We start from the raw sequence: 25,407 nt of genomic DNA, 5'->3' as shown, positions 1-25,407 counted from the left end.
CAAGATTCACATAAAATTTCTCGGAATATATACTCAAATTTTTTGCATTTTGGCCAGGTTTTCGGCAAAATTCACTACTGTGCATCGGTTTCTATCCTGAGCAACATATTTCCAATTTGTTCCGGCAACTCTTTTAATATCAATAACTCACATCATCTGTGGTCTTCCTCTCGGTCGTTTACTTTGGTAAGGTCTCCAATGTTGTATTGTTGCATTCCAACGTTGGTCTTTTTGTCTAGCAGTGTGGCCTGCGAAGCTCCATTTAAGTTTGGCAACTTTTGTTGTTATGGCCTCGACTTTTGTTTTTGATCTCACCCAGTCGTTCCCCTTTAAAACAGTCGTATACTTAACATTGCTCTTTCTGTTGTTTATTCATATTTGCCTTGGTTAGGGTCCAGGTTTGACATCCATATGTCATGATAGGAAGGATGTACTGGTTGAACACTTTGCTCCTCAAGTATCGGGGTATTTTGCGGTTCTTAAGTATCCAACTAAGTTTTCCAAATCCTGCCCATGCTCTCCTAGTGATTTCCGCACTTTGGTTCTCTTTGTCGTTTCACGATTTGGCCTAGGTAGATATATTTATGGACTTTTTCTATCTCACTGCTATTTATAGTTTTATACGTCTGGCGTCATCTGTGTTTGTCATTATTTTTGTTTTTCTCATGTTCATTTTAGGCCGACGTATTGGGAGCTGATACTATATATTGGGAGCTGATAATGATATTTGTATTTTCCTTTAGTTGTACTATCATACTTGCATTATCATATACATATATTGTGTATACTTCATCCAGCCTCAAAAGTCCACTGCTGAACATAGGCCTCCTCCCCTTGTTTACAACCCCATCTATCCTGCGCCGCTCTCATCCAGTTTTTATTTAGCTTTCTTAAGTCGTCAGTCCATCCTGTAGGCGGTCGACCGACGCTTCTCTTGTCTTCTCTTTGCCTGCATTCTAATAACCTCTTTGTCCATCGCCCATCTGTTATTCTGGCTATGGGTCCTACCCATCTCCACTTCAACCTGGCTATCCTTTCGATGACGTCAGTCACCTTTGTTCTTCTCCTGATTTCTTCGTTTCTGATATTGTCTCGCAGAGTTATTCCTAACATTGACCGCTCCATTCTTCTCTGCGTGACTCTTAATTTGGTAGCCGAGGCTTTTGTTAAGGTAAGTGTTTCTGATCCGTACGTCAAGACTGGGAGGACGCACTGATCAAATATCTTTCTCTTTAGGCATGTGGGCAACTCACTTTTAAAAGTTTCTCTCAGTTTTCCAAATGCTGCCCACCCAATGCCGATTCTTCTCTTCAGTTCATGAGTCTGGTTATCCCTGCCAATCGTAATTTCATGTCTCAGGTATTTATATCTACATACGAGTTCTATTTCTTTCCCACCAATACTGATGTTCTGGTTGGGTACCAAATTTGTCATATTTTTGTTTTCGAGATGTTTATATTTAAACCTACATTTTCTGTAGCCACAAGGAGTTCCTGTACCATCTCTCTTGCCATACCTATATCCTCGGCTACCATGACTATATCATCGGCGAAACGTAAGTTGTTTAGGTATTCTCCATCTATTTTTATTCCCTTTGTCATCCAATCCAAACTCTTGAAAGCATGTTATAAGATCGTATTAAAAAGTTTAGGTGACATTGGGCGTCCTTGTCTAACCCCCCGTTCTATTTTTATGCGATTACTGTTAGTATGTAATTTGACGGTGGTTGTTGCCTGTAAGTATATTTTGTATAATAATTTTGTATTATAATCTAGCTTGCATTCTTTAAGCGCCTGTAATATGTTGCTAAGCTCAACTGTGTCAAAGCCTTTGTGAAAATCGATAAAAATCAGAACTAGAGATTGTATTCCACTACTTTCTCTATTAGGGTTTTTATACTTTGTAGATGTTCATTTGTTCCGTAACTTTTTCGGAATCCTGCCTGTTCTCTTGGTTGATAAGTCTCTAACTTTCTTTCCATTCTCTTAACTATTATTCGCGTAAATAACTTATATAAATGGCTGAGGAGGCTAATCGGTCTGTAATTCTCTAAATTGGCTTTGTCTCCTGCTTTGTGTAATAGAATCATAATAGCGTTGTTCCAGTGTATTAGTTGTCTATATCTCGAATCTATTCTACAATTATTAATAGTTTGTTCTATGGCCCACATCTCGATACTATCAAACGTCTTTTCATAGTCTACAAAGGCAAGAAATATGGGTAGATGGTATTCATTTGCCTTCTCTATCAATGTTCTTATTGTCAGCTGATGGTCTGATGTACTATATTACTTGCGGAAGCGAGCCTGTTCCACCGGTTGGTAATTGTTCATTTTGTAGGTCAACCGGTTGTTAATAATTCTCATAAATAGCTTGTATACGTGACTGAGCAACGGTATAGGTCTATAATTCTGTAGGTCACATTGGTCCCTTTTTTTGTAATAGTATTACTAGACTTTCGTTCAAGTATTTAGGAATCTTGCTATTATAGAGCCATTTATTAAATAGCTCTGTTAGTATAGGGATTGTTACTGTTTTGCTTGTTTTCAAGAGCTCAGCAATTATACCGTCGTCGTGTCCTCGACTTTATTGTTTTTAATTTCTTTTAAAGCTCTTTCTATTTAGAATTCCTGATCCGACGGTTTTTATTTTTCTTCTAAAGTTCCCATTTGTTGATTCATTAGGTTGGATTTACGAGCTGTATAATAGGGTCCACCGAAAAAATAAAAGTTGGAAATGTTATATCTAATAGCGTCAAAAAGTTGCTAGTGTTATTTTTTAGCATATTAGTATTTTTCATTTTTTTAACGATTTTCTGCCTCCCCAACCACCCTGAATTTTATTAAAAATCTGATTTGTATGGAAATTTCAGTTTATTTTATTTGGAATAAAATATGTGCTAACTCGATCTAACATCAATTAAAGAATATTTAAAATGTTGTCAGTTATAAATTTAAACGATTTATATTTAAAGTTTTATATGTTTTTTGAGTCACGCCAACCCCTTTGAAATTTCCCGCTTTGTGAGTCCGTGCGTATAATTTTCGCTTATGTTTGGTGCGGTGCGTTACTTTGTTATTATTGTTGTTTGTAAATTAAACATTTTAAAATAGTTCAAGTAAATAAAATTTTAAAATAGTAAACATTTCAAGACGTGCTGTGGACAGCCCAATTTTTAAGCAACCACCAAATATATCTGAAAATGTTTTACCGAAATATAAACAAGTGATGAAGTTTTGTGGTTGAAAGAGGATGAAAAACTCACCAAGAAAGAGCCAGAATTTTCCGGTATTGCCGAACAGGTTGCAATTAAATTGGAGAAAATATGGAAAAAGGCTTCAATTCCAATATCTAATTTAACATACAAGAATTATTCAGCTTTTAAAAACCTATCATGACAAATATATGAAACTTATGAAACCATTTAAGAAAAGGCAAACGTTTCGATCATGGAGCATGCAAATGTGACACTCTGATGAATTGTCTTTGTAGCAAATCTCAAAAAGTGCCTCTGGATGATCGCGAATCTCTATTAAATCAAAGAGGTCAAAGAAAAATGGTGATAAACTCGATTAATAGGGAAAACAAAAACAAATATATTCAGAGAGAATAACGGCAAAATAAGAAAGGTACCGACGCAAAGACAAAACTTTAGCTCAAGTCAAAAACGGTACAAAGTTTTATGGCCAATCGATCGTAGAAGAACATAAGACCTGTGCATGAGCCAGGGTGCAAATATTTCGGATATGTATCTCCGCTGTCTGGTACATCATAAAGTATCAAATCCAGCTATTTCGTGCGACGGAACAGTCATAATTACTGGTGTTTAGGGTGATGTAATACGACTGTTAGAAGAACATATTAAAAAACCGCTTCAGTGGTTTGTATGTCTGTGACATTCAAATGATCTACCCCTTGGACATCAAAACAAGTTTGCCAGTGACCAAATCAAAAATCGTGAGGGTTTTCAAACTCTCTCTTATAAAAATTTTGATTCAAACGACTACTTTGAGTTAATTAACTAGCAAGAATATCACCTTACAGAACCACCTATATTCTGTAGATTTTCGACTGACAATCTTCGAGACTTTATTAAAAATCCTAAGTTAGATCCTTATAACATTGAGATTGGGAAATATCACTGCCAGAAAAAATGTGTAAAACGATGTGTCAACCTTGTGACACAAGCTTCTTTAGCAGTTTGTGGAACATTTTCGAGGGATGGATTTATAAAAATGCGAATTGATTCCAGAAAACTATGCCTCGCTTTAATGCTAAATCGGAAAACATCTTCGAATAGAATATTTTTACAATATTTTTTGCAATATTTATATACCTAATGCACTATTTTAAAATTATAATAATTTTGTACTTTGCTTTATATTTATTTTAGTATTAAAAAATTTTGGTGACCTCTCGGAGATGGATAAGATAGGCTATTTATTGTTATAAAAATAATGTTATAGCATATTGCTTTGTGAAAGCAGAAAATACTTTCCAATTTAAACCGAATTTATTTATTTAACTTTTATGCGCTTACATTTCCCTTACAAAAGAAATTCGCATATTAATGTATTTTTTCGGGGCAGAAAATATTTTTTTATTTCAACGCAATTTTACTCAAATACTAAATAGTGTGTTAGTCAACTTTTGTGGGGTATTACATTTTCGTTTCAAAATAAAAGTTTTTTTTTCGACTGTTATTATTTTTTCAAAATTTTTAATTTTCTTGAGGAGGGATTTTCGATCAGATTTTACCTAAACACTTAATAGTTGATTGGGCAAATTTTGTGAGGTATTACTTTTCCATCGCAAAAAAAATTTTTCGCCTTTTCCGATTCACCCTACTGTACAAGGTTTTGTAGAAGTCTTAGACTATTTTTGTTATTTTATATTTGTCCTTCTCTTACTTATTATTGTTATTGTAAATAGAAAAACCTTACAAGTGAGAAATTTGTTTTAAGCAGTTTATCCATAACAAGATAAAAATGCGAGCATTTTCATAACAAAAACTTTGTTTTTGCTTAAAAAAAATTATCTACGTATTTAAATGTTTTACTACCTATGTTTTAATTTGCAATTGTATTCTTCTAATATAAATATTGTTTACTATAAACGTACTGTATTCTTTAGCCAAATTCATATTTTTTGAATACCTTGAATAAAATTACCTACCTACCTCATATAATATAGATAAAATTTGATATCTCATGGTTGAATCTTAGGTTTTAAACCATGCAGCACTTTTTATGAAAAATAGGTTTTTCTCGTAAAATTAAAACTAAAAGTTTCTCAATAATAAGTGTCCAACTCAAATAGACACGCTGTATATGATATATACAGTGATGAGCACGCTAATAACTGGCAAAATAACGCAAAAGATGGAAAACATAATACATTGTGAAGTAAAAAGAAATGAAACTTGTAAAGGTGAAAATTATCAATGTAAACGTATAAATTAACATTAAATTACATAGTGTCCCATCTTTAGACGTGTCGGAGAAGTATAATAACTGTCACTATGACAGGAGAATTTTATAAAATACTCCTGTCACAGACGTCTAAAGGTGGAAAACCGTGTAATGTAATGTTCATTTTTTACGTTTACATATATCGATAATTTACACCTCTACTAGTTTCATCTCGTTTCATTTCACAGTGATGTTTTCCATCGTTTGCGTTGCCGGTTATTAGCTTGCTCATCACTGTATAATATAAATATAATATACATCATACATATCATGGGGTAGACAGCTCAAATAACAGAAATAGTACGCTGCCATTTAACGTTACCTACTTTAACATTAAAGCTCTTATCTTACGAGAACGTGGACGCACGGCTGCCTTGCGGGGCACTTTGAAGAATCGTCCGATATGAAAAGTATTTACTAGTTTATCGTACAACGGATCGGGGCGACACCGTCGATGTTCGCCGTCTATTGTTCTTCGGTTCGTGTCGTGCACGCCCCGTCCTAACCTAAATCCGACTTTTTAGACTCATTTTGTAAATTAAAATATAATTTGTCCTTTGTTCCTTAGTTTTATTTCTAGTATTGTTATTTAATCATATTATTTTCATTTAATTTAATATTATGCTTGTAATCTTATTAAAATAGTCTTTCTGGATTAGGCTTGCCCGTAAATAAATAAATAATATTTAGATTGTGTCAAATTTACCATATTTCAGCTATAATTTTTGGCCAAAAAATATATATTAGTTTTTATTTTAGGCTTGACTCAAGAGGAGAACACATTGGAAAGTACGAAAACAATATGTAATAAAGGACAACATTTGAGTCAACCTGTTAAAGAAAATACATTAAAATGTGAGATTTGTGTTAGGCAGTTTGTTAGAAAAAAGAGTTTCAATGCACATTTGAAAATTCACATTGGAAAAAAACCACACAAGTGTGGAATGTGTTTTAAACAGTTTAGTGATTCAAGTAGTTTGAAAAAACATTTAAGACTACACACTGGAAAAAAAATTTACAAGTGTGAGATTTGTTTTAAGCAGTTTAGTGATACAAGTAATTTAAAAACACATTTGAGAGTGCACGCTGAGGAAAAACCATACAAATGTGAAATTTGTTTTAAACAGTTTTGTCAAGCATTCAGTCTGAAAAGACACTTAAGATCACACACTGGAGAAAAACCATATCAGTGTGAAATCTGTTTTAAGCAGTTGAGTGATGCAGGCAGTTTGAAAAGACATTTAAGATTACACACTGGAGAAAAACCGTACAAATGTAAAATCTGTTTTAAGCAGTTTAGTGAAGCACGTAATTTAAAAACACATTTGAGATTGCATACTGGGGAAAAACCATACAAATGTGAAAGTTGTTTTAAGCAGTTTACTCAAAGAAGTAATTTGAAGAAACATTTGAGAAAACACACCGGAGAAAATACTTTCAAGTGTGAAATTTGTTTTAAGCAGTTTAGTGATGCAGGCTGTTTGAAAAGGCACTTAATATTACATACTGGAGAAAAAATCTGTTTTAAGCAGTTTAGTCAAGCAAGTAATTTCAAAACACATTTGAGAGTGCACACTGGGGAGACGCCCAAGTGTGAGATTTGTTTTAAGCAGTTTAGTCGTTCAAGTTATTTGAAAACACATATGAGAACACACACCGGAGAAAAAACTTGCAAGTGTGAAATTTGTTTTAAGCAATTTAGTGAAGCAGGTACTTTAAAAACACATTTGAGAGTGCACACTGGGGAAACCCCATACAAATGTGAAATTTGTTTTAAGCAGTTTAGTCAGTCAAGTAATTTGAAAACACATATGAGAACACACACCGGAGAAAAAACTTTCAAGTGTGAAATTTGTTTTAAGCAATTTAGTGAAGCAGGCTCTTTGAAAAGACACTTAAGATTACACACTGGAGAAAAACCGTACAAGTGTGAAATCTGTTTTAAGCAGTTTGCTCGAAAAGATCTTTTCACTGAACACATCAGAATACACACCGGAGAAAAACCTTATAAGTGTGAAATTTGTTTGAAGCATTTCACTACAGCAAGTCATTTGAAAGTTCATTTGAGAATCCACACTGAAGAAACACCTTCTTAGCCTTCTATCTTCCACGTTTGGACATAGGCCTCTTCTAACTCTTTCCATCGGTTTCTATCCTGAGCAACATATTTCCAATTTGTTCCGGCAACTCTTTTAATATCAATAACTCACATCATCTGTGGTCTTCCTCTCGGTCGTTTACTTTGGTAAGGTCTCCAATGTTGTATTGTTGCATTCCAACGTTGGTCTTTTTGTCTAGCAGTGTCCCAGGCAACCAAATAACGTTTAAAAAACGTTGAAAAAACGTCATAATTATCACCAAACGACGTCAGTTTATCACGTTTTTTCGACGTCGAAGATCACGTGAATATGTCCCACCATAAGTCACGTCATTTTTATCAAGTTTTAAATACGTGATATGAAAAACGTAGTTTTTACGTCGATTTTGCGTCGTTTTTTAGATTTAATTTGCATTTTATGGTTTTAGAAATACACAATAATTGAATGGTTTGTTTTTTGGTCCACCACATGGTTTGTTTTTGAGAAGTCAAAAAAAAAGTTTTATATTGTGATAATGGTGAGTTTATACATTTTAAAGGTGAGTAATACAGTTTGTATTTTGTATTTCAAAACTGTATTACTAACCCTTAAAATGTATAAACTCACCATCATCACAATATTAAAACTTTTTCTTTGACTTCTCAAAGACAAACCATGTGGCGCTTACAACGTTATTCGGCAGGCCCATTCAATTATTCGTATGGGCATTGTTAGTATTGCAATTTTTCCATTTAAGTTAAACCAAATCGAAGGCTTGTTAAAATGCATAGAATTACAATATCCTCAATGCAACATATATAACATACGTAGAATTTTCACTTTTTATATTATAAGTATTTACTGTGTCAAAAGTGAAACAGCCTATAAACTAATAAATCATTTATTAACAAATTAAACATTTAAGTCACAATGTAATAACAAACTTAAGTTTAAACCATTTAAGTTATATAATATATATAATTATTATAATTATACTACACACTTTAAAGGTACGATTCCGACAACGACTGCAGATGGCAGTTACAGTTGTCACCATGACAGACGTCATTATTTTGCACTAATAATTTGCATAATTATTAGCAACTGACGTTCTGCCAGACAGCAGTTGCAGTCAGATGTCGGAATCAGTCTCATACAGATAAATAGTGCAAAGTAGTAACGTCCATAACGCCGAGAACTGCAACTGATGTTTGCAGTTGCTGTCTGCAGTCGTTATCGGAATCGTATCTTTAGTCAAAAATGAATACATACAAATAAGACCCAATATATTGAATTTCAATGAAAACTATCTGCTTTATATTTATAAATTTTAAAGAAGACGATTGAATGATAAAAAATAGGACAAAACTATAATAGTCTGTGTTCTCACATATATTTCCATACTCTTATAATCCTCAAAATGATTTCAAATAATTATTACAAATTTTTGCATACAAAAAGATCCACAGACACCTGAAAAATATATTTTTTGATTAAGGGACTGTAATGACCAAATTAAAATGATAAAAACAATTTACATGTGATATCTGATAATACACACTTAAAAGACTAATAGGGCTTTTTATCGACTGTCATTTGTTTCGAGCATCTGTCATGTGTCACATAATATTAATATATCTACGCCATATGTCTTTGGTGTGTATCATTGGTATATACCAATAACGTATGACGTAGATATAATATTAATATTATGTGACACATGACAGAAGCTCGAAACAAATGACTGTGAATGAAAAACCCTATACATAAATACTCATGATGAAGAATTACATTACAATTAAAAATGACTAGCCATTTTCATATCATTGCAACATGAAGCCAAAGCCGTCTTATATTTCAGTTCGTTTAGAGAGCGCAACAAGCACTCTGACTGAACAGCTTGAAAACTCATTAGTTTTTCACCAGAGAATGTACATAGCTGTAACATCTGTACATGTATTGGGTTCTTCTTCTTCTGTCTTGCCGTGGGTATACTCAGCTGCAAATAAGATTGCTGCAATATGGCTGCAAACTTCACTATTACTGGCCATACACATACAATGTGCATTTGCTATGCCATTGGAACTGGCTATCACCGAAGCATCTAGCGGTTTAGCATTAGCTTTTTGGGAATTCTTCACCTAAAAAAAATATTTTATCTTTGTGGGAATGCTTCAACTACAAAAATTTATTTTCATTAGAGTATTTGCGTTCTTTACAATGATTGAGAATATTTTAAAATCAGACATTCATATAATATAATTTTAGAACAAACAATCATGACTGTTTATTATTCTCTTTTCTATCATAGCAATTACATGTCGTCGACCTAATCTGTAAACTGTGTAACTCCATTTATCCAAATTTTACACAGGCACAAAAAATTATTTCTCTAAATATGACTAATGCGAATACTACATATCTCCCATTTTAAAAGATAGAATGCTAAAATGGAATATTTTATAGATAGGTACTAACATTTGTACCTATATTGTTTAATGAGTGTATTAATATTATTTACCACCAACTCTTTCTTGAAAATATCACTTTCTAAACAGTGAGGTCAATCGTGTGGTATGACAAACTGGGGAGTTACATATTTTTCGTACTAAATTTGCTGCAAGGGAGATGCAGTGTATACGAAGATGTCACTATTTACTCTTCTGGTAAAAATATGCATGTGCATCCTTTTTTAAACGAGTAGGGATTTTTTCAAATAAATGGCAGTAATAACTCATTTTCAGAGAAATATGGAGTTACACAGTTTACAAATTAGGACGACAATATGTCTGGTTTCATACAGATATATAAACGTAAATAAATCTAATATTTAAAACCCATTTATCCGAAAGACACTAATACTGTTATCCATATATTTCTTAATGGTGAATAAATAAAATAAAGACTTACCTTTCCAACAATAATATAGAAATCATCAAAACATCAATGTTTCAAAACAAATCCAGTTGTGAAGGCTTTTATGTGCCTGAAGGCTTTTGTATGCTTTCATCTGCTGCTTAAAGTAGTAACTGTGAGACTCTACCAGTCTATCTATAATAGCGTTATAACAGTAATTGATGGAATGCACTGTAAAATCCAATTCTGATGACTGAATTGTATATGGATCTAAATCTCCAATTATTTTCAGTTTCAATGAATATCTAAAACAATAAAAGAAATAATGTTATTGCTTGTAAAATTCATCATTATTGATAAATATCAGGGAAAAATGAATAGTAAATAAAAATTGTTTCGCCTACCTTTCTAAAACATCTGCGGAGTTTCCATTAATAATTTCCTTAAATAATCACTTTGCATTGTGGTAAATTTATAAAATTTACAAATGACAAACAGAAGTTTTAAAAAATACACACAAAACGGCCAACAAAATCCAAATGAATCCAAAATAGGCAAAATACTAGGACAAACAATGAAATGAAACGACAACGATGATACAAACATAACCTTAGTTTTGTAACTTTTAAGCTCCAAGCTGCTCCCAATTTCGTGACGTCAGACTTAGGCTGGCTGAAATGAAAACGTCTTTTAAACGTATTTTAACGTCATTAATCTTACGTATTTAAAATCACCTACAAAAGACGTCGATATGACGTAATGTTCAACCACGTGTATATATTCCACCAAATACTGAAGTTTCCTCGACGTTGTTGACGTCACTTGGTTGCCGGGGTGGCCTGCGAAGCTCCATTTAAGTTTGGCAACTTTTGTTGTTATGGCCTCGACTTTGGTTTTTGATCTCACCCAGTCGTTCCTCTTTTTATCTGACAGTCGTATACCTAGCATTGCTTTTTCTGTTGTGGTTAGTTTATTCGTATTTGCCTTGGTTAGGGTCTAGGTTTGACATCCATATGTCATGATAGGAAGGATGTACTGGTTGAACTCTTTGCTCCTCAAGTATCGGGGTATTTTGCGCTTCTTAAGTATCAAACTAAGTTTTCCAAATCCTACCCAGGCTACTCTTGCTCTCCTAGTGATTTCCGCACTTTGGTTATCTTTGTCGTTTCAGGATTTGGCCTAGGTAGATATATTTATGGACTTTTTCTATCTCACTGCCATTTATAGTTATACGTCTGCCGTCATCTGTGTTTGTCATTATTTTTGTGTTTCTCATATTCATTTTAGGCCGACGCTTGGGAGCTGCCTACGAGTTCCTCGTTCCTAGGTTGAAAAGCATTGGCGATATTACGTCTCCTTGTCTCACGCCTCTCTTAATGGGGATGATATTTGTATTTTCCTGTAGTTGTACTGTCATACTTGCATTATCATATATATTGTGTATTGTTCATCCAGCCTCAAAAGTCCACTGCTGAACATCGGCCTCCTCCCCTTGTTTCCAATCCCATCTATCCTGCGCCGCTCTCATCCAGTTTCTATTTAGCTTTCTTAAGTCGTCAGTCCATCCTGTAGGCGGTCGACCGACGCTTCTCTTGTCTTCTCTTTGCCTCCATTCTAATAACCTCTTTATCCATCGCCCATCTGTCATTCTGGCTATAGGTCCGGCCCATCTCCACTTCAACCTGGCTATCCTTTCGATGACGTCAGTCACCTTTGTTCTTCTCCTGATTTCTTCGTTTCTAATTTTGTCTCGCAGAGTTATTCCTAACATTGACCGCTCCATTCTTCTCTGCGTGACTCTTAGTTTGGTAGCCGAGGCTTTAGTTAAGGTAAGTGTTCCTGATCCGTACGTCAAGACTGGGAGGACGCACTGATCACATATCTTTCTCTCACTTTTAAAAGTTTCTCTCAGTTTTCCAAATGCTGCCCACCCAAGGCCGATTCTTCTCTTCAGTTCATGAGTCGGTTATCCCTGCCAATCGTAATTTCATATCCCAGGTATTTATATCTATCTACGAGTTCTATTTCTTTCCCACCAATACTGATGTTCTGGTTGGGTACCAAATTTGTCATTATTTTTGTTTTCGAGATTTTTATATTTAAACCTACATTTTCTGTAGCCACAACGAGTTCCTGTACCATCTCTCTTGCCATACCTATATCCTCGGCTACCATGACTAAATCATCGGCGAAACGTAAGTTGTTTAGGTCTTTGTCATCCAATCCAAACTCTTGAAAGCATGTTCTAAGACCGTATTAAAAAGTTTAGGTGACATTGGATGTCCTTGTCTAACCCCCCGTTCTATTTTTATGCGATTACTGTTAGTATGTAATTTGACGGTGGTTGTTGCCTGTAAGTATATTTTGTATAATAATTTTGTGTACCTATAATCTAGCATGCATTCTTTAAGCGCCTGTAATATGTTGCTAAGCTCAACTCTGTCAAAGGCTTTGTGAAAATCGATAAAACTAGAACTAGAGGTTTATTGTATTCCACTACTATAATATCTCTATTAGGGTTTTTATACTTTGTAGATGGTCATTTGTTCCGTAACTTTTTCGGAATCCTGCCTGTTCTCTTGATATATAAGTCTCTAACTTTCTTTCCATTCTCTTAACTATTATTCGCGTCAATAACTTATATAAATGGCTGAGCAGGCTAATCGGTCTGTAATTCTCTAAATTGGCTTTGTCTCCTGCTTTGTGTAATAGAATCATAGTAGCGTTGTTCCAGTGTATTAGTTGTATATATCTCGAATCTATTCTACAATTATTAATAGTTTGTTCTATGGCCCACATCTCGATACTATCAAACGTCTTTTCATAGTCTACAAAGGCAAGAAATATGGTAGTTGGTATTCATTTGCCTTCTCTATCAATGTTCTCATTCGCAGCTGATGGTCTGATGTACTATATCCTTTGCGGAAGCGAGCCTGTTCCACTGGTTGGTAATTGTTCATTTTGTAGGTCAACCGGTTGTTAATAATACTCAGAAATAGCTTGTATATGTGACTGAGCAACGATATAGGTCTATAATTCTGTAGGTCACATTTGTCCCCTTTTTTGTGTAAGAATATTACTAGACTTTCGTTCCAGTCTTTAGGAATCTTGCTATTATGGAGCCATTTATTAAATAGCTCTGTTAGTATAGCGATTGTTACTGTTTTGCTTGTTTTCAAGAGCTCAGTGATTATACCGTCGTCGTGTCCTGGAGCTTTATTATTTTTTAGTTGTAGAATAGAATAGAAATATGCTTTATTGTCACTGAAAATTATAAAATTTTATGGACAAAGCTTAACATAGATTCACGAAAAAGATATACATAACAATAACAAATACAATTTTATAAAATTAGATAAATCGTCAATAAAAAAATATAAAGTTAAAAAAGTGAAGTAAAAAAAAAACAAAAACCAATATATTGCAAAATTACTATAAATTGCAAAATTGAACATACAACATAATATAATAAAACACAAACAAAGGAACTAATAAGTTTAAGCTGCTGTATGTGACACCCAAATATATATAAATACACTTTAGTTACTTGTACATTACTGTGATTTCTTAGTTAGTCATTAAGAAACTCTTCTACTGAATAATATGGTCTTTTAGATAAATGAGCTTTTGACATTTTACGGAACTTGAGAAAGGATGTTGCAGATTTGAGTTGTAAAGGGAGATGGTTGTATAGGTTTTTTGCGAAATATAGTATAGATTTCTTTACTAACTCAGAAGACGGGATCGGTAAATAGACATCAAAAGTTGAATTTCTGGTGGAGTAGTCATCATGAGGCCTTGCTGGAAAGACATGCATGTGTTTACGAATTAAGCAAACAGTTTTTAAAATATACAAAGATGGAAGAGTTAAAATTTCGTGATCTTTAAAGTAACTTCTGCAATGGGTTGTTCTTCTGAGGCCAAACAGATATCTTATTGCTCTTTTTTGTAATTTAAAAATAACATCAAATTGGGCAGCTGTACTAGACCCCCAAAAAGGAAGACCATATCGAAGATGAGACTCGAATAAAGAAAAATATGTTATTTTAGAAGATGCTAAATTGAGTTCCTTCGAAACAGATCTTATGGCATAGCAGGCCGAGGCGAGTTTCTTACTTAACAAATCGATATGAAGGGACCATTTGAGGTTGCTGTCTAAAAGAATACCAAGAAATTTTACAGAATCAACGGTAGAGATCTGGCTGCTATTCACAAGCAGGGGTTGAAGAGCACCTTTATATGATAATGCTACCGTTTTATCCACGTTAAAGGAGAGTAAATTAGTCAGACCAGGTTTTTATCGTAAGAAGATCAGAAGTTATAGTTGCATGAAGAGTTGCAATAGTTGAGTTGCTCCAAGTGATACTGGTATCATCAGCAAAAAGAAAAATTTTTCCATCGATTTTTAAATTAGTGATGTCATTTATAAAGATCAGGAAAAGTAGAGGACCCAATACTGAACCTTGTGGTACTCCACATATAATGTTTTTGAGACTAGAGTCAGTATCATTTGCTTTAACCAATTGTTTCCTATTATCTAAGTAAGATTTGAACCAATTCAGAGAAATACCTCGAATTCCATAGTAATTAAGTTTTTTAATCAAAATGTTGTGATTTACACAATCAAAAGCTTTGGAATAGTCACAGAAAACAGTGGCAGTATAAAGGTTATTGTTTAGTGCTTGGTAAACCTCGTGAAGTACAGAAAACATGGCATCAGTTGTACATTTATTAGTTAAGAATCCGAACTGATTTTGTGATAAATAAAATATTGTTATCAAAGAGAAAGGACATAAGTCGGGTTTTTATGAGCCTCTCAATAATTTTGGAGAGTACCGGTAGTAGGGCAATAGGTCTATAGTTGCAGGCATTAGATTTTTCGCCACCTTTATGAAGAGGAATAATAATGGCTGTCTTTAGGCACTCTGGAAATTTACCGTTTTCAAAGGAATCATTAATTAGTGACACGAGGAGTTCTAACACATTATCTGTGAGATTTGAGAAGGTTTTTATGGATAGTCCATCAGTACTACAAGATGATTTGCTTTTGATACTATTGATCGTTTGGATCAATTCAGATTTATAGATTGGTCTTATAAAGAATGAATTCGAGACAATTTCTGAATTAGGGAGATAGAAAATGGGATCTTGTTGAGACTGAATAGTTGATGTTATATTTTTACTCACGTTAATGAAGTATTCGTTTAGATTTTCAGGGTTTGGAAGGGCAAATGTTTGAGCTGCGTGGGTTTTATTTCGAAGATCGTTTATTATGGACCAAGTTTCTTTTGCAACACTTTTGGAGCTTCCCAGACGATTTTGATAGTAGGCTTTTTTAGCTGATTTGATGAGTTTTAGGTATGTGACTCTGTAATTGGTGATATATTGAGTGACAGAGACGTTGGTAGTAAATTTCTTGATATAAAGTAGTGAACGCATATTTTTTGCTGATATGCGGATACCTTTGGTAGTCCAGGGTTTGCGACGTTTTGGCTTAATCGTAATTAAAGGAAATGCCTTATTGAAGATACAGACAAGCTTCTCCAAAAAATCACTGAAATTATAGTCCACGTCCGTAGAAGGAAAATGCCAGTCAGAAGTTAAAATAAATTTTGAAATTTATGAAAATTCCGAGCGGAAAAGATCCTACCTAAACGTCGGATTTTCGAGGAGGGTTTGCTGAAGATGTTAAATTTCGTATATACTGCTTCATGATCCGATAGTTCCGCATTAATAACTGTAGAGCAAACATCAAGGGGTGAGAAATCGGAGACAATATAATCAATTATGGTAGATGTAGTTTTTGTAATCCTTGTAGGAGAATTAACGTGCATTGAGAGACCATATGATTCAAATATGTTGACCAAGAACATTTGGGTAGCACAAGCAGCAGCATAATTTATGTTGAAGTCTCCGCATAGAATTTTTCTGCTTTTGTGAGGCAAGTCATCTAACAAATTTAGCAGGTTCTGAAAAAATAGTTCCATGGAAGAGTCAGGTGATGTATAGATGCAAATAATGTAAAGATTAAGATTTTTATTAAAAACTAAGGAAAATTCAAAGAAGGCTTCATTCAACAAAAAGTCATATTTTGTTATCAGAGAAAAATCATTGTTTGCAGAAAGAATTAGGGTGCCTCCATGAGCTGAGTTTGGACGATCATACCGATCAGTTCTTTTAAAGCTCTCTATTTAGAATCCTTGATCCCACGGTTTTTATTTTTCTTTTAAACTTCTCCTTTGTTGATTCATTAGGTTAGCTTTACGAGCTGTACAATAGGGTGCATCGAAAAAATAAAAGTTGGAAATGTTATATCTAATAGCGTCAAAAAGTTGCTAGTGTTATTTTTTAGCTTATTAGTATTTTTATTTTTTTTTTCTAAACGAATTTTCTGCCTCCCCAACCACTTTGAATTTTATTAAAAATCTGATTTGTATGGAAATTTCAGTTTATTTTATTTGGAATAAAATATGTGCTAACTCGATCTAAGATCAATTTAAGAATACTTAAAATGTCAGTTACAAATTTAAACGATATTTAAAGTTTTATTTGTTTTTTCAGTCTCGCCAACCCCTTTGAAATTTCCCGCTTTGTGAGTCCGTGCGTATAATTTTCGCTTATGTTTGGTGCGGTGCGTTACTTTGTTATTCTTGTTGTTTATAAATTAAAAAATTTTAAAATAGATAAATTAGGACCGTGGGGAATAAAATCAAGACGTTCTGTGGACAGCCCAATTTTTAAGCAATTACTAAATATACCTGAAAATGTTTTACCGAAATATAAACAAGTGATGAAGTTTTGTGGTTGAAAGAGGATAAAAAACTCACCAAGAGGCAGAATTTTCCGGTATTGCCGAACAGGTTGCAATTAAATTGTAGAAAGTATGGAAAAAGGCTTCAATTCCAATAATTTAACATACAAGAATTATTCGGCTTTTAAAAGCCTATCATGACAAATATATGAAACTTATGAAACCATTTAAGAACAGGCAAACAGTGCATTTTACAAAAATAAAATTCAATGCGTTAAGGACAAAAGTAAGACTGCACGTTTCGATCATGCAGCATGCAAATGTGACACTCTGATGAATTGTCTTTGTAGCAAATATCAAAAGGTGCCTCTGGATGATCGCGAATCTGTATTAAATAAAGTAGGTCCCAGAAAAATGGTGATAAGCTCGATTTATAGGGAAAACAAAAACGAATATATTCAGAAAGAATAACGGTAAAATAAGAAAGGTACCGAGCAAAGACAAAACTTTAGCTCAAGTCAAAAACGGTACAAAGTTTTATCGTCAATCGATCGTAGAAGAACATCTTAAAAAACCGCTTCAGTGGTTTGTATGTCTGTCATTCAAATGATCTACCCCTTGGACATCAAAACAAGTTTGCCAGTGACCAAATCAAAAAACCTGAGGGTTTTCAAACTCTCTCCTATAAAAATTTTGATTCAAACGACTTCTTTGAGTTAATTAACTAGCAAGAATATCACCTTACAGAACCACCTATATTCTGTAGATTTTCGACTGACAATCTTCGAGACTTTATTAAAAATCCTAAGTTAGATCCTTATAACATTGAGATTGGGAAATATCACTGCCAGAAACAATGTGTAAAACGATGTGTCAACCTTGTGACACAAGCTTCTTTAGCAGTTTGTGGAACATTTTCGAGGGATGGATTTATAAAAATGCCAATTGATTCCAGAAAACTATGCCTCGCTTTAATGCTAAATCGGAAAACATCTTCGAATAGAATATTTTTACAATATTTTTTGCAATATTTATATACCTAATGCACTATTTTAAAATTATAATAATTTTGTACTTTGCTTTATATTTATTTTAGTATTAAAAAATTTTGGTGACCTCTCGGAGATGGATAAGATAGGCTATTTGTTATAAAAATAATGTTAGAGCATATTGCTTTGTGAAAGCAGAAAATACTTTCCAATTTAAACCGAATTTATTTATTCAACTTTTATACGCTTACATTTCCCTTACAAAAGAAATTCGCATATTAATGTATTTTTTCGGGGCAGAAAATATTTTTTTATTTCAACGCAATTTTACTCAAATACTAAATAGTGTGTTAGTCAACTTTTGTGGGGTATTACATTTTCGTTTCAAAATAAAACTTGTTTCGACTGTTATTATTTTGTCAAAATTTTTAATTGTCTTGAGGAGGCACAAGATATTTTCCAATTTCGACCAGATTTTACCTAAACACTTAACAGTTGATTGGGCAACTTTTGTGAGGTATTACTTTTCCATCGCAAAAAAAAATTTTTGCCTTTTTCGGTGCACCCTGCTGTACAAGGTTTTGGTAGAAGACTATTTTTGTTATTTTATATTTGTCCTTCTCTTCCTTATTATTGTTATTGTAAATAGAAAAACCTTACAAGTGAGAAATTTGTTTTAATCAGTTTATCCATAACAAGATAAAAATGCGAGCATTTTCATAACAAAAACTTTGTTTTTGCTTAAAAATATTTATCTACGTATTTAAATGTTTTACTACCTATGTTTTAATTTGCAATTGTATTCTTCTAATATAAATATTGTTTACTATAAACGTACTGTATTCTTTAGCCAAATTCATATTTTTTGAATACCTCGAATAAAATTACCTACCTACCTCATACAATATAGATAAAATTTGATATCTCATGGTTGAATCTTAGATTTTAAACCATGCAGAACTTTTTTATCAAAAATAGCTTTTTCTCGTAAAATTAAAAATAAAAGTTTCTTAATAATAAGTGTCCAACTCAAATAGACACGCTGTATATAATACATACAGTGATGAACGCGCTAATAACCGACAAAATAACGCAAAAGATGGAAAACATAATACATTGTGAAGTAAAAAGAAATGAAACTTGTAAAGGTGGAAGTTATCAATGTAAACGTATAAATTAACATTACATTACATAGTGTCCCATCTTTAGACGTGTCGGAGGAGTATGACAACTGTCACTATGGCAGGAGAATTTTATAAAATACTCCTGTCACAGACGTCTAAAGGTGGGAAACCGTGTAATGTAATGTTCATTTTTACGTTTACATATATCGATAATTTCCACCTGTACTAGTTTCATCTCGTTTCATTTCACAATGATGTTTTCCATCTTTTGCGTTATTTTGCCGGTTATTAGCGCGTTCATCACTGTATAATATAAATATAATATACATCATACATAGCATTGGGTAGACAGCTCAAATATCAAAAATAGTACGCTGCCATTTAACATTACCTACGTTAACATTAAAGCTCTTATCTTACGAGAACGTGGACGCACGGCTGTCTTACGGGGCACTTTGAAGAATCGTCCGATATGAAAAGTATTGACTAGTTTATCGTACAACGGAACGGGGCGACACCGTCGATGTGTGCCGTCTATTGTTCTTCGGTTCGTGTCGTGCACGCCCCGTCCTAACCTAAATCCGACTTTTTAGACTCATTTTGTAAATTAAAATATAGTTTGTCCTTTGTTACTTAGTTTTATTTCTAGTATTGTTATTTAATCATATTATTTTCATTTAATTTAATATTATGCTTGTAATCTTATTGAAATAGTCTTTCTGGATTAGGCTTGCCCGTAAATAAATAAATAATATTTAGATTGTGTCAAATTTAGCATATTTCAGCTATAATTTTTGGCCAAAAAATATATATTAGTTTTTATTTTAGGCTTGCCCCAAGAGGAGAACGCATTGGAAAGTACGAAAACAATATGTAATAAAGGACAACATTTGAGTCAGCCTGTTAAAGAAAATACATTAAAATGTGAAATTTGTGTTAGGCAGTTTGCTAGAAAAAAGAGTTTCATTGCACATTTGAAAATTCACACTGGAGAAAAACATAAGTGTGAGATTTGTTTTAAGCAGTTTCGTGAAGCACGTAATTTAAAAACACATTTGAGAGTGCACACTGGAGAAACGCCTTATAAGTGTGAAATTTGTTTTAAGCGGTTCATTCGTGCAAACGATTTGAAATATCATTTGAGAGCGCACACTGGAGAAAAACCATACAAATGTGAAATTTGTTTTAAGCAGTTTACTCAAACAAGTCATTTGAAAACACATATGAGAATACACACCGGAGAAAAAACTTGCAGGTGTGAAATTTGTTTTAAGCAATTTAGTGAAGCAGGTTGTTTGAAAAAACACTTAAGATTACACACTGGAGAAAAACCCTACAAGTGTGAAATCTGTTTTAAGCAGTTTGCTCGAAAAGATCGTTTGACTGAACACGTGAGAATTCACACTGGACAAAAACCACACAAGTGTGAAATTTGTTTTAAACAGTTTACTCAAACAACTCATTTGAAAACACATATGAGAATACACACCGGAGAAAAAACTTGCAGGTGTGAAATTTGTTTTAAGCATTTTAGTGAAGCAGGCAGTTTGAAAAAGCACTTAAGATTACACACTGGAGAAAAACCGTACAAGTGTGAAATCTGTTTTAAGCAGTTTGCTCGAAAAGATCGTTTGACTGAACACGTGAGAATTCACTCTGGAGAAAAACCATACAAGTGCGAAATTTGTTCGACGCAGTTTGCTCTTAAATATTTTTTAAATTGTCACATGAAAGTTCACACTGGAGCAAAATCTTACAAGTGTGAAATTTGTTCTAAGCAGTTTACTAGAGCAGATAATTTAAAAAGACATATGAGAATGCACACCTGAGAAAATCCTTTATAAGTGTGAAATTTGTTTTAAGCAATTTAGTAAAGCAAGTCATTTAAATAATAATAATATCGTATGTCATTTTGCCGGGAGATCCTTTCGGACAGGTTCCGGCGCCATTTACATCTTTAACCCTGTTTTAACTAGTGTCGATGTTTTAGTGTCGCAAGTCATTTGAAAATACATTTGAGAACCCACACTGGAGAAAAACCTCACAAGTATGAAATTTGTTTGAAGCAGTTTATCCATAACAAGTTGAAAATGCGAGCATTATCATAACAAAAACTTTGTTTTCGCTTAAAAATATTTACGTATTTAAACGTTTTACTATGTTTTATTGTGCAATTATATCCTTCTAATATAAATATTGGTTACTATAAACGTACGTTACTCTTGAGATTAATTCATTTTTTTATATTTATACTTACAATAAAATTACCTACCTCATATAATATAGATAACATTTGATATCTCGTGGTTGAATCTTAGGTTTTAAACCATGCAGAACTTTTTATCAAAAATAACATTTTTCTATGGATGCTATACAATGTGCAACTTCTCTCACTACTTACAAGCATTTAAAGCGAACAATTTCTCACGCAGTTAGAAAAGTCGGTCGTTGCAGTGAGAAATATTTTTTCTCACGGGTTCTCCGCCGGTTTTCGTACATAATATAATCGCCGTTTCCATGGTAACATGCAAAATACAAACACAATTAATGTTGTCAAACAAAATGCGTTGAAGCAAAACTTACCAGGAATTACCTTTCAAAACTGTTCAAAAATAACTGCTAATTAGAATTTTAAATAAATAATGTATATAAATTTTAAGACTACATGTCCTTATACCTACATGTATATTTATTTTATTTCAATATATGCATATAATATACCTACCTAAAAGCACGTAAATTATTTTATCGCCAACCGTCACTAAAGTCATTCATTATTGTACTCATTTGACACCATTTGCGGCAGTAAAGTAACACTTTATTGTACTGAAAGAAGAATTTTGCTTTACCTGCCGCGATTAATCAAATTAACCGAGATGGAATGTAAGTGGTCAATGGCAGTAATCGAATAACGAGTATTTGAGTGAACTTAAAATTTATTTACTTCAATTATTAAAAATATTGTAAACAATTGGTGATATTATCAATTAAATTTATGTCAAAAAGGAAAATTCTGTAGTACCTATTTTGTAACTATATTCATATAAAATAAATTAAAACTTTACCGATTTAGAAATTATTCCAATATTGATAACTATCGATTAAAAATCGAAAGCGGCCATCTTGCAAAAGTTATCTGTCATCACTGTCATGCAATTAATATAACGTCTAAAATTTAAAAAGTTTTTAAATTGTAAATTGTAAGTAAGTGTTAAAACCAACATCAAATTGTTGACAATAAAATTGTGTATGTACCACGTCAGTAAAGACTCTTTATCGCATCCATAGAATACAACACATGATAAAATGACATATTTCTCCCTCGCTTGATTTGCGGCACTCGACTTGTGCCTCGGCTCGTGTCAGCAAACTTCTGCAGAACAACAAATTTCTGAGAAATATCTCTTTTTTTCTCATTTGTTGTACAATATACTATTTCTCGAAAAATTAAAAATAAAAGATTCTCATAATAATGAATGTCCAACTTAAATAGACACGCTGTTTATAATATATACAGTGATGAGCTCGCTAATAGCCGGTAAGATAACGCAAAATATGGCAAACATAATATATTGTGAAGTAAAAAGAGGTGAAACTTATAGAGGTGGAAATTATCGATATAAACGTATAACTTAACATTACGTTACATAGTGTCCCACCTTTATACGTGTAGGAGAATGACAGGGGAATTTTATAAACTACTCCAGTCAGAGACCTCTAACGGTGGGAACTTTGTAATGTAATGTTCATTTTTTTTACGTTTACATATATTGATAATTTCCACCTCTACTAGTTTCATTTCACAATGATGTTTTCCATCTTTTGCGCTATTTTACCGATTATTAGCGCGCTCATCACTGGATATAAATATAATATACATCATACATATTATTGGGTAGGCAGCTCAAATAACAAAAATAGTAAGCTGCCATTTAACATTACCTACCTTCGTTAACATTAAAGCTCTTATCTTACGAGAACGTGGACGCACGGCTGTCTTACGGGGAAACTGTTGAAGTATCGTCTGATATGAAAAGCATTGACTAGTTTATCGTACAACGAAACGGGGCGACACCGTCGACGTGCGCCGTCTATTGCTTCGGTTCGTGTCGTGCACGCCCCGTCCTAAATAAATCCGACTCTTTAGACTGCCATTTTGTGAATTAAAATATAATTTGTGCTTTGTTTCTTTGTTTTATTTCTAGTATTCTTAATTAATTTATTATGCTTGCAATCTTACTGTTAGTGGAGTCACTGAAGGTTTTCACCTCCGATTTCGTTGAACCTCCATCGATTTTCATGAAAATTGGTGAGTAGTTAGAGGATACCTCGAGCAACAAAGGTGAAAATTATTTTATTAAAAATAATACCATAAATCGATTTAAGGACAAATTCGAAGCAAAATTTGTTTAAAAAGTTATTAATATAAATCAATGCTTTTTGAGTTATTGAGGATCAAAGATTTTATTTTTTCGTAAAAAATGCTTGCTTTAAAGCTGTTTTTCACGTATAACTAAAAAATTATAAGCTTTTACAAAAAAGTTATTATTACCAAAATTGAAGAAAATAAAAAAAATGATTACACTCCTCACTTAAAAAACTAAACTAATGTTAAGTCAAAGCGAGTCATGGGTAATTGAATGTAAATTTTTTTCGACGAGTACTCAAGTCTAAGTATTCAAGCTTAAATAACGGGAAAACGATTCATTTTATAAAATTAACCTGTTAAACACTTCTCAAAGCACTTCGGATTACTATCAGTTGAGCTTCAGAAGAAGCTAATAGCATTAAAATTAAGCAAGTTATGATGAAAATAAGAGAACCCTTTCGATTTTTTTGGGAAAGAGTGAAAAATAAAACAAACGCCATTTCCACAAAAATTAAAATTTGTAGTAATCCTTACAACAATTTCTTTATATTAGCATAAGTAATGATTTCATATCCCGGTTTATACCGGTTTATATAAAAATTTGTTTTCATATACCGGTTTATATAAAAAATTTTTTGAAAAAAAGGTATAATTTAAAAATCTGAATGTTTAAAATGATCGTAATTTTCATTTTCTTTTGATAATAACTCCAGAAATACTCAATATACATAAAAAATGCTATATAACCAAATTTTAGTTTTTTCTGTATCAAATATTTTACGTTTTTTATTATTTCTGTAGGGTAAAAAATAATCGAGAAAGAAACGTTTAAAGCTTAAATTTTGCTGCGAGAACCATGTAACCGGGGCCATTTAACCTCTTATTTTAAAAAAAAAAGTAAGGGGTTTAAAAGATTAAATTCAACGCCGTTTAATTTCCCTTGGAATTATGTTTCAAATGGTTTTTAGTTGAACTCGATATCCTAAAAAGTAACGAAGTTATTTAAAAAAAAATAACATTTTTTGGAAAAAATTTTAAAAGATAAATTTTGAAAAATTATTGGAGGATAAATTTTAATGGTATCAACTTGTTCGAGGACTCATTTGATAGATATTTCTAAGTACTTTGACAAATGTTTAATAAGTTTATGTCATAAAATACATCATTTTCCCGCTATTTAAGTTTAAATACGTAGATTTGGGTACTCGCCGAAAAAAATATACATTCAATTTCCTATAACTCACTTTAAGTTAACATTAAAAGGTTTTTTTAGTAAGGGATTTATTTTAGATTTCATTAGCTTCAATTTTGGTAGGTAATAATAACTTTTTTGTAAAAACATAGTTTTTGAGTTATTTATGAAAAATCTGTTAAACACATGCATTTTTCTCGCGAAAAATTAAAATCTTTGATCTTTATTAACTCAAAAAGTTGTGATTTATTTTAATAACTATATATAACAAATTTTGCTTAGAATTTGTCCCTCTATAGAATTATAGAATTAGTTTTAATAAAATTTTTCACCCTCGAGAAGGGGTAGCACCCACCCCCAGGGTAAAAGCGCAAGTTAACACCATGTCACCTTTGTTCCTTGAGATATCCTCTAACCACTCACCAACTTTTCAGCAAATCGATGGAGGTTCAACGAAATCAGAGGTAATAGCTCATATCCACCTTCAGTGAATGCACTATATGTAATAATATTTCTGAATTAGATTGTGTCAAATTTCCCATATTTCAGCTATAATTATTGGCGAAAAATATAAGCTA

At 32.8% G+C, this 25,407-nt stretch overlaps 1 protein-coding gene across 6 annotated transcripts in view; it reads left to right on the top strand.

Moving 5' to 3' along the window:
• The window catches only part of LOC126878656 (zinc finger protein OZF-like), a 110,693-nt gene that overhangs the window by 58,426 nt on the left and 26,860 nt on the right, over positions 1 to 25,407 (top strand). Inside the window, exons 2-3 of one of the 6 annotated variants that reach the window (XM_050641621.1) lie at positions 6,230 to 7,180; positions 7,349 to 8,795. The exons of 3 other annotated variants lie outside the window; for them this stretch is intronic. In XM_050641621.1, the coding sequence (XP_050497578.1) occupies positions 6,230 to 7,180; positions 7,349 to 7,566 (1,169 nt within the window). In that variant the 3' untranslated portion in view covers positions 7,567 to 8,795. Of the gene's footprint in view, positions 1 to 6,229; positions 8,796 to 20,096; positions 24,808 to 25,407 lie in introns of those variants that run through there. 2 more of the 6 variants (XM_050641629.1, XM_050641518.1) reach the window with 2 other exon arrangements.

Source organism: Diabrotica virgifera, chromosome 1, assembly GCF_917563875.1.
Source record: "Diabrotica virgifera virgifera chromosome 1, PGI_DIABVI_V3a".
In the NCBI taxonomy this organism is placed as follows: Eukaryota; Metazoa; Arthropoda; class Insecta; order Coleoptera; family Chrysomelidae; genus Diabrotica; species Diabrotica virgifera.
This window is presented reverse-complemented; position numbering and strand designations above follow the sequence as displayed.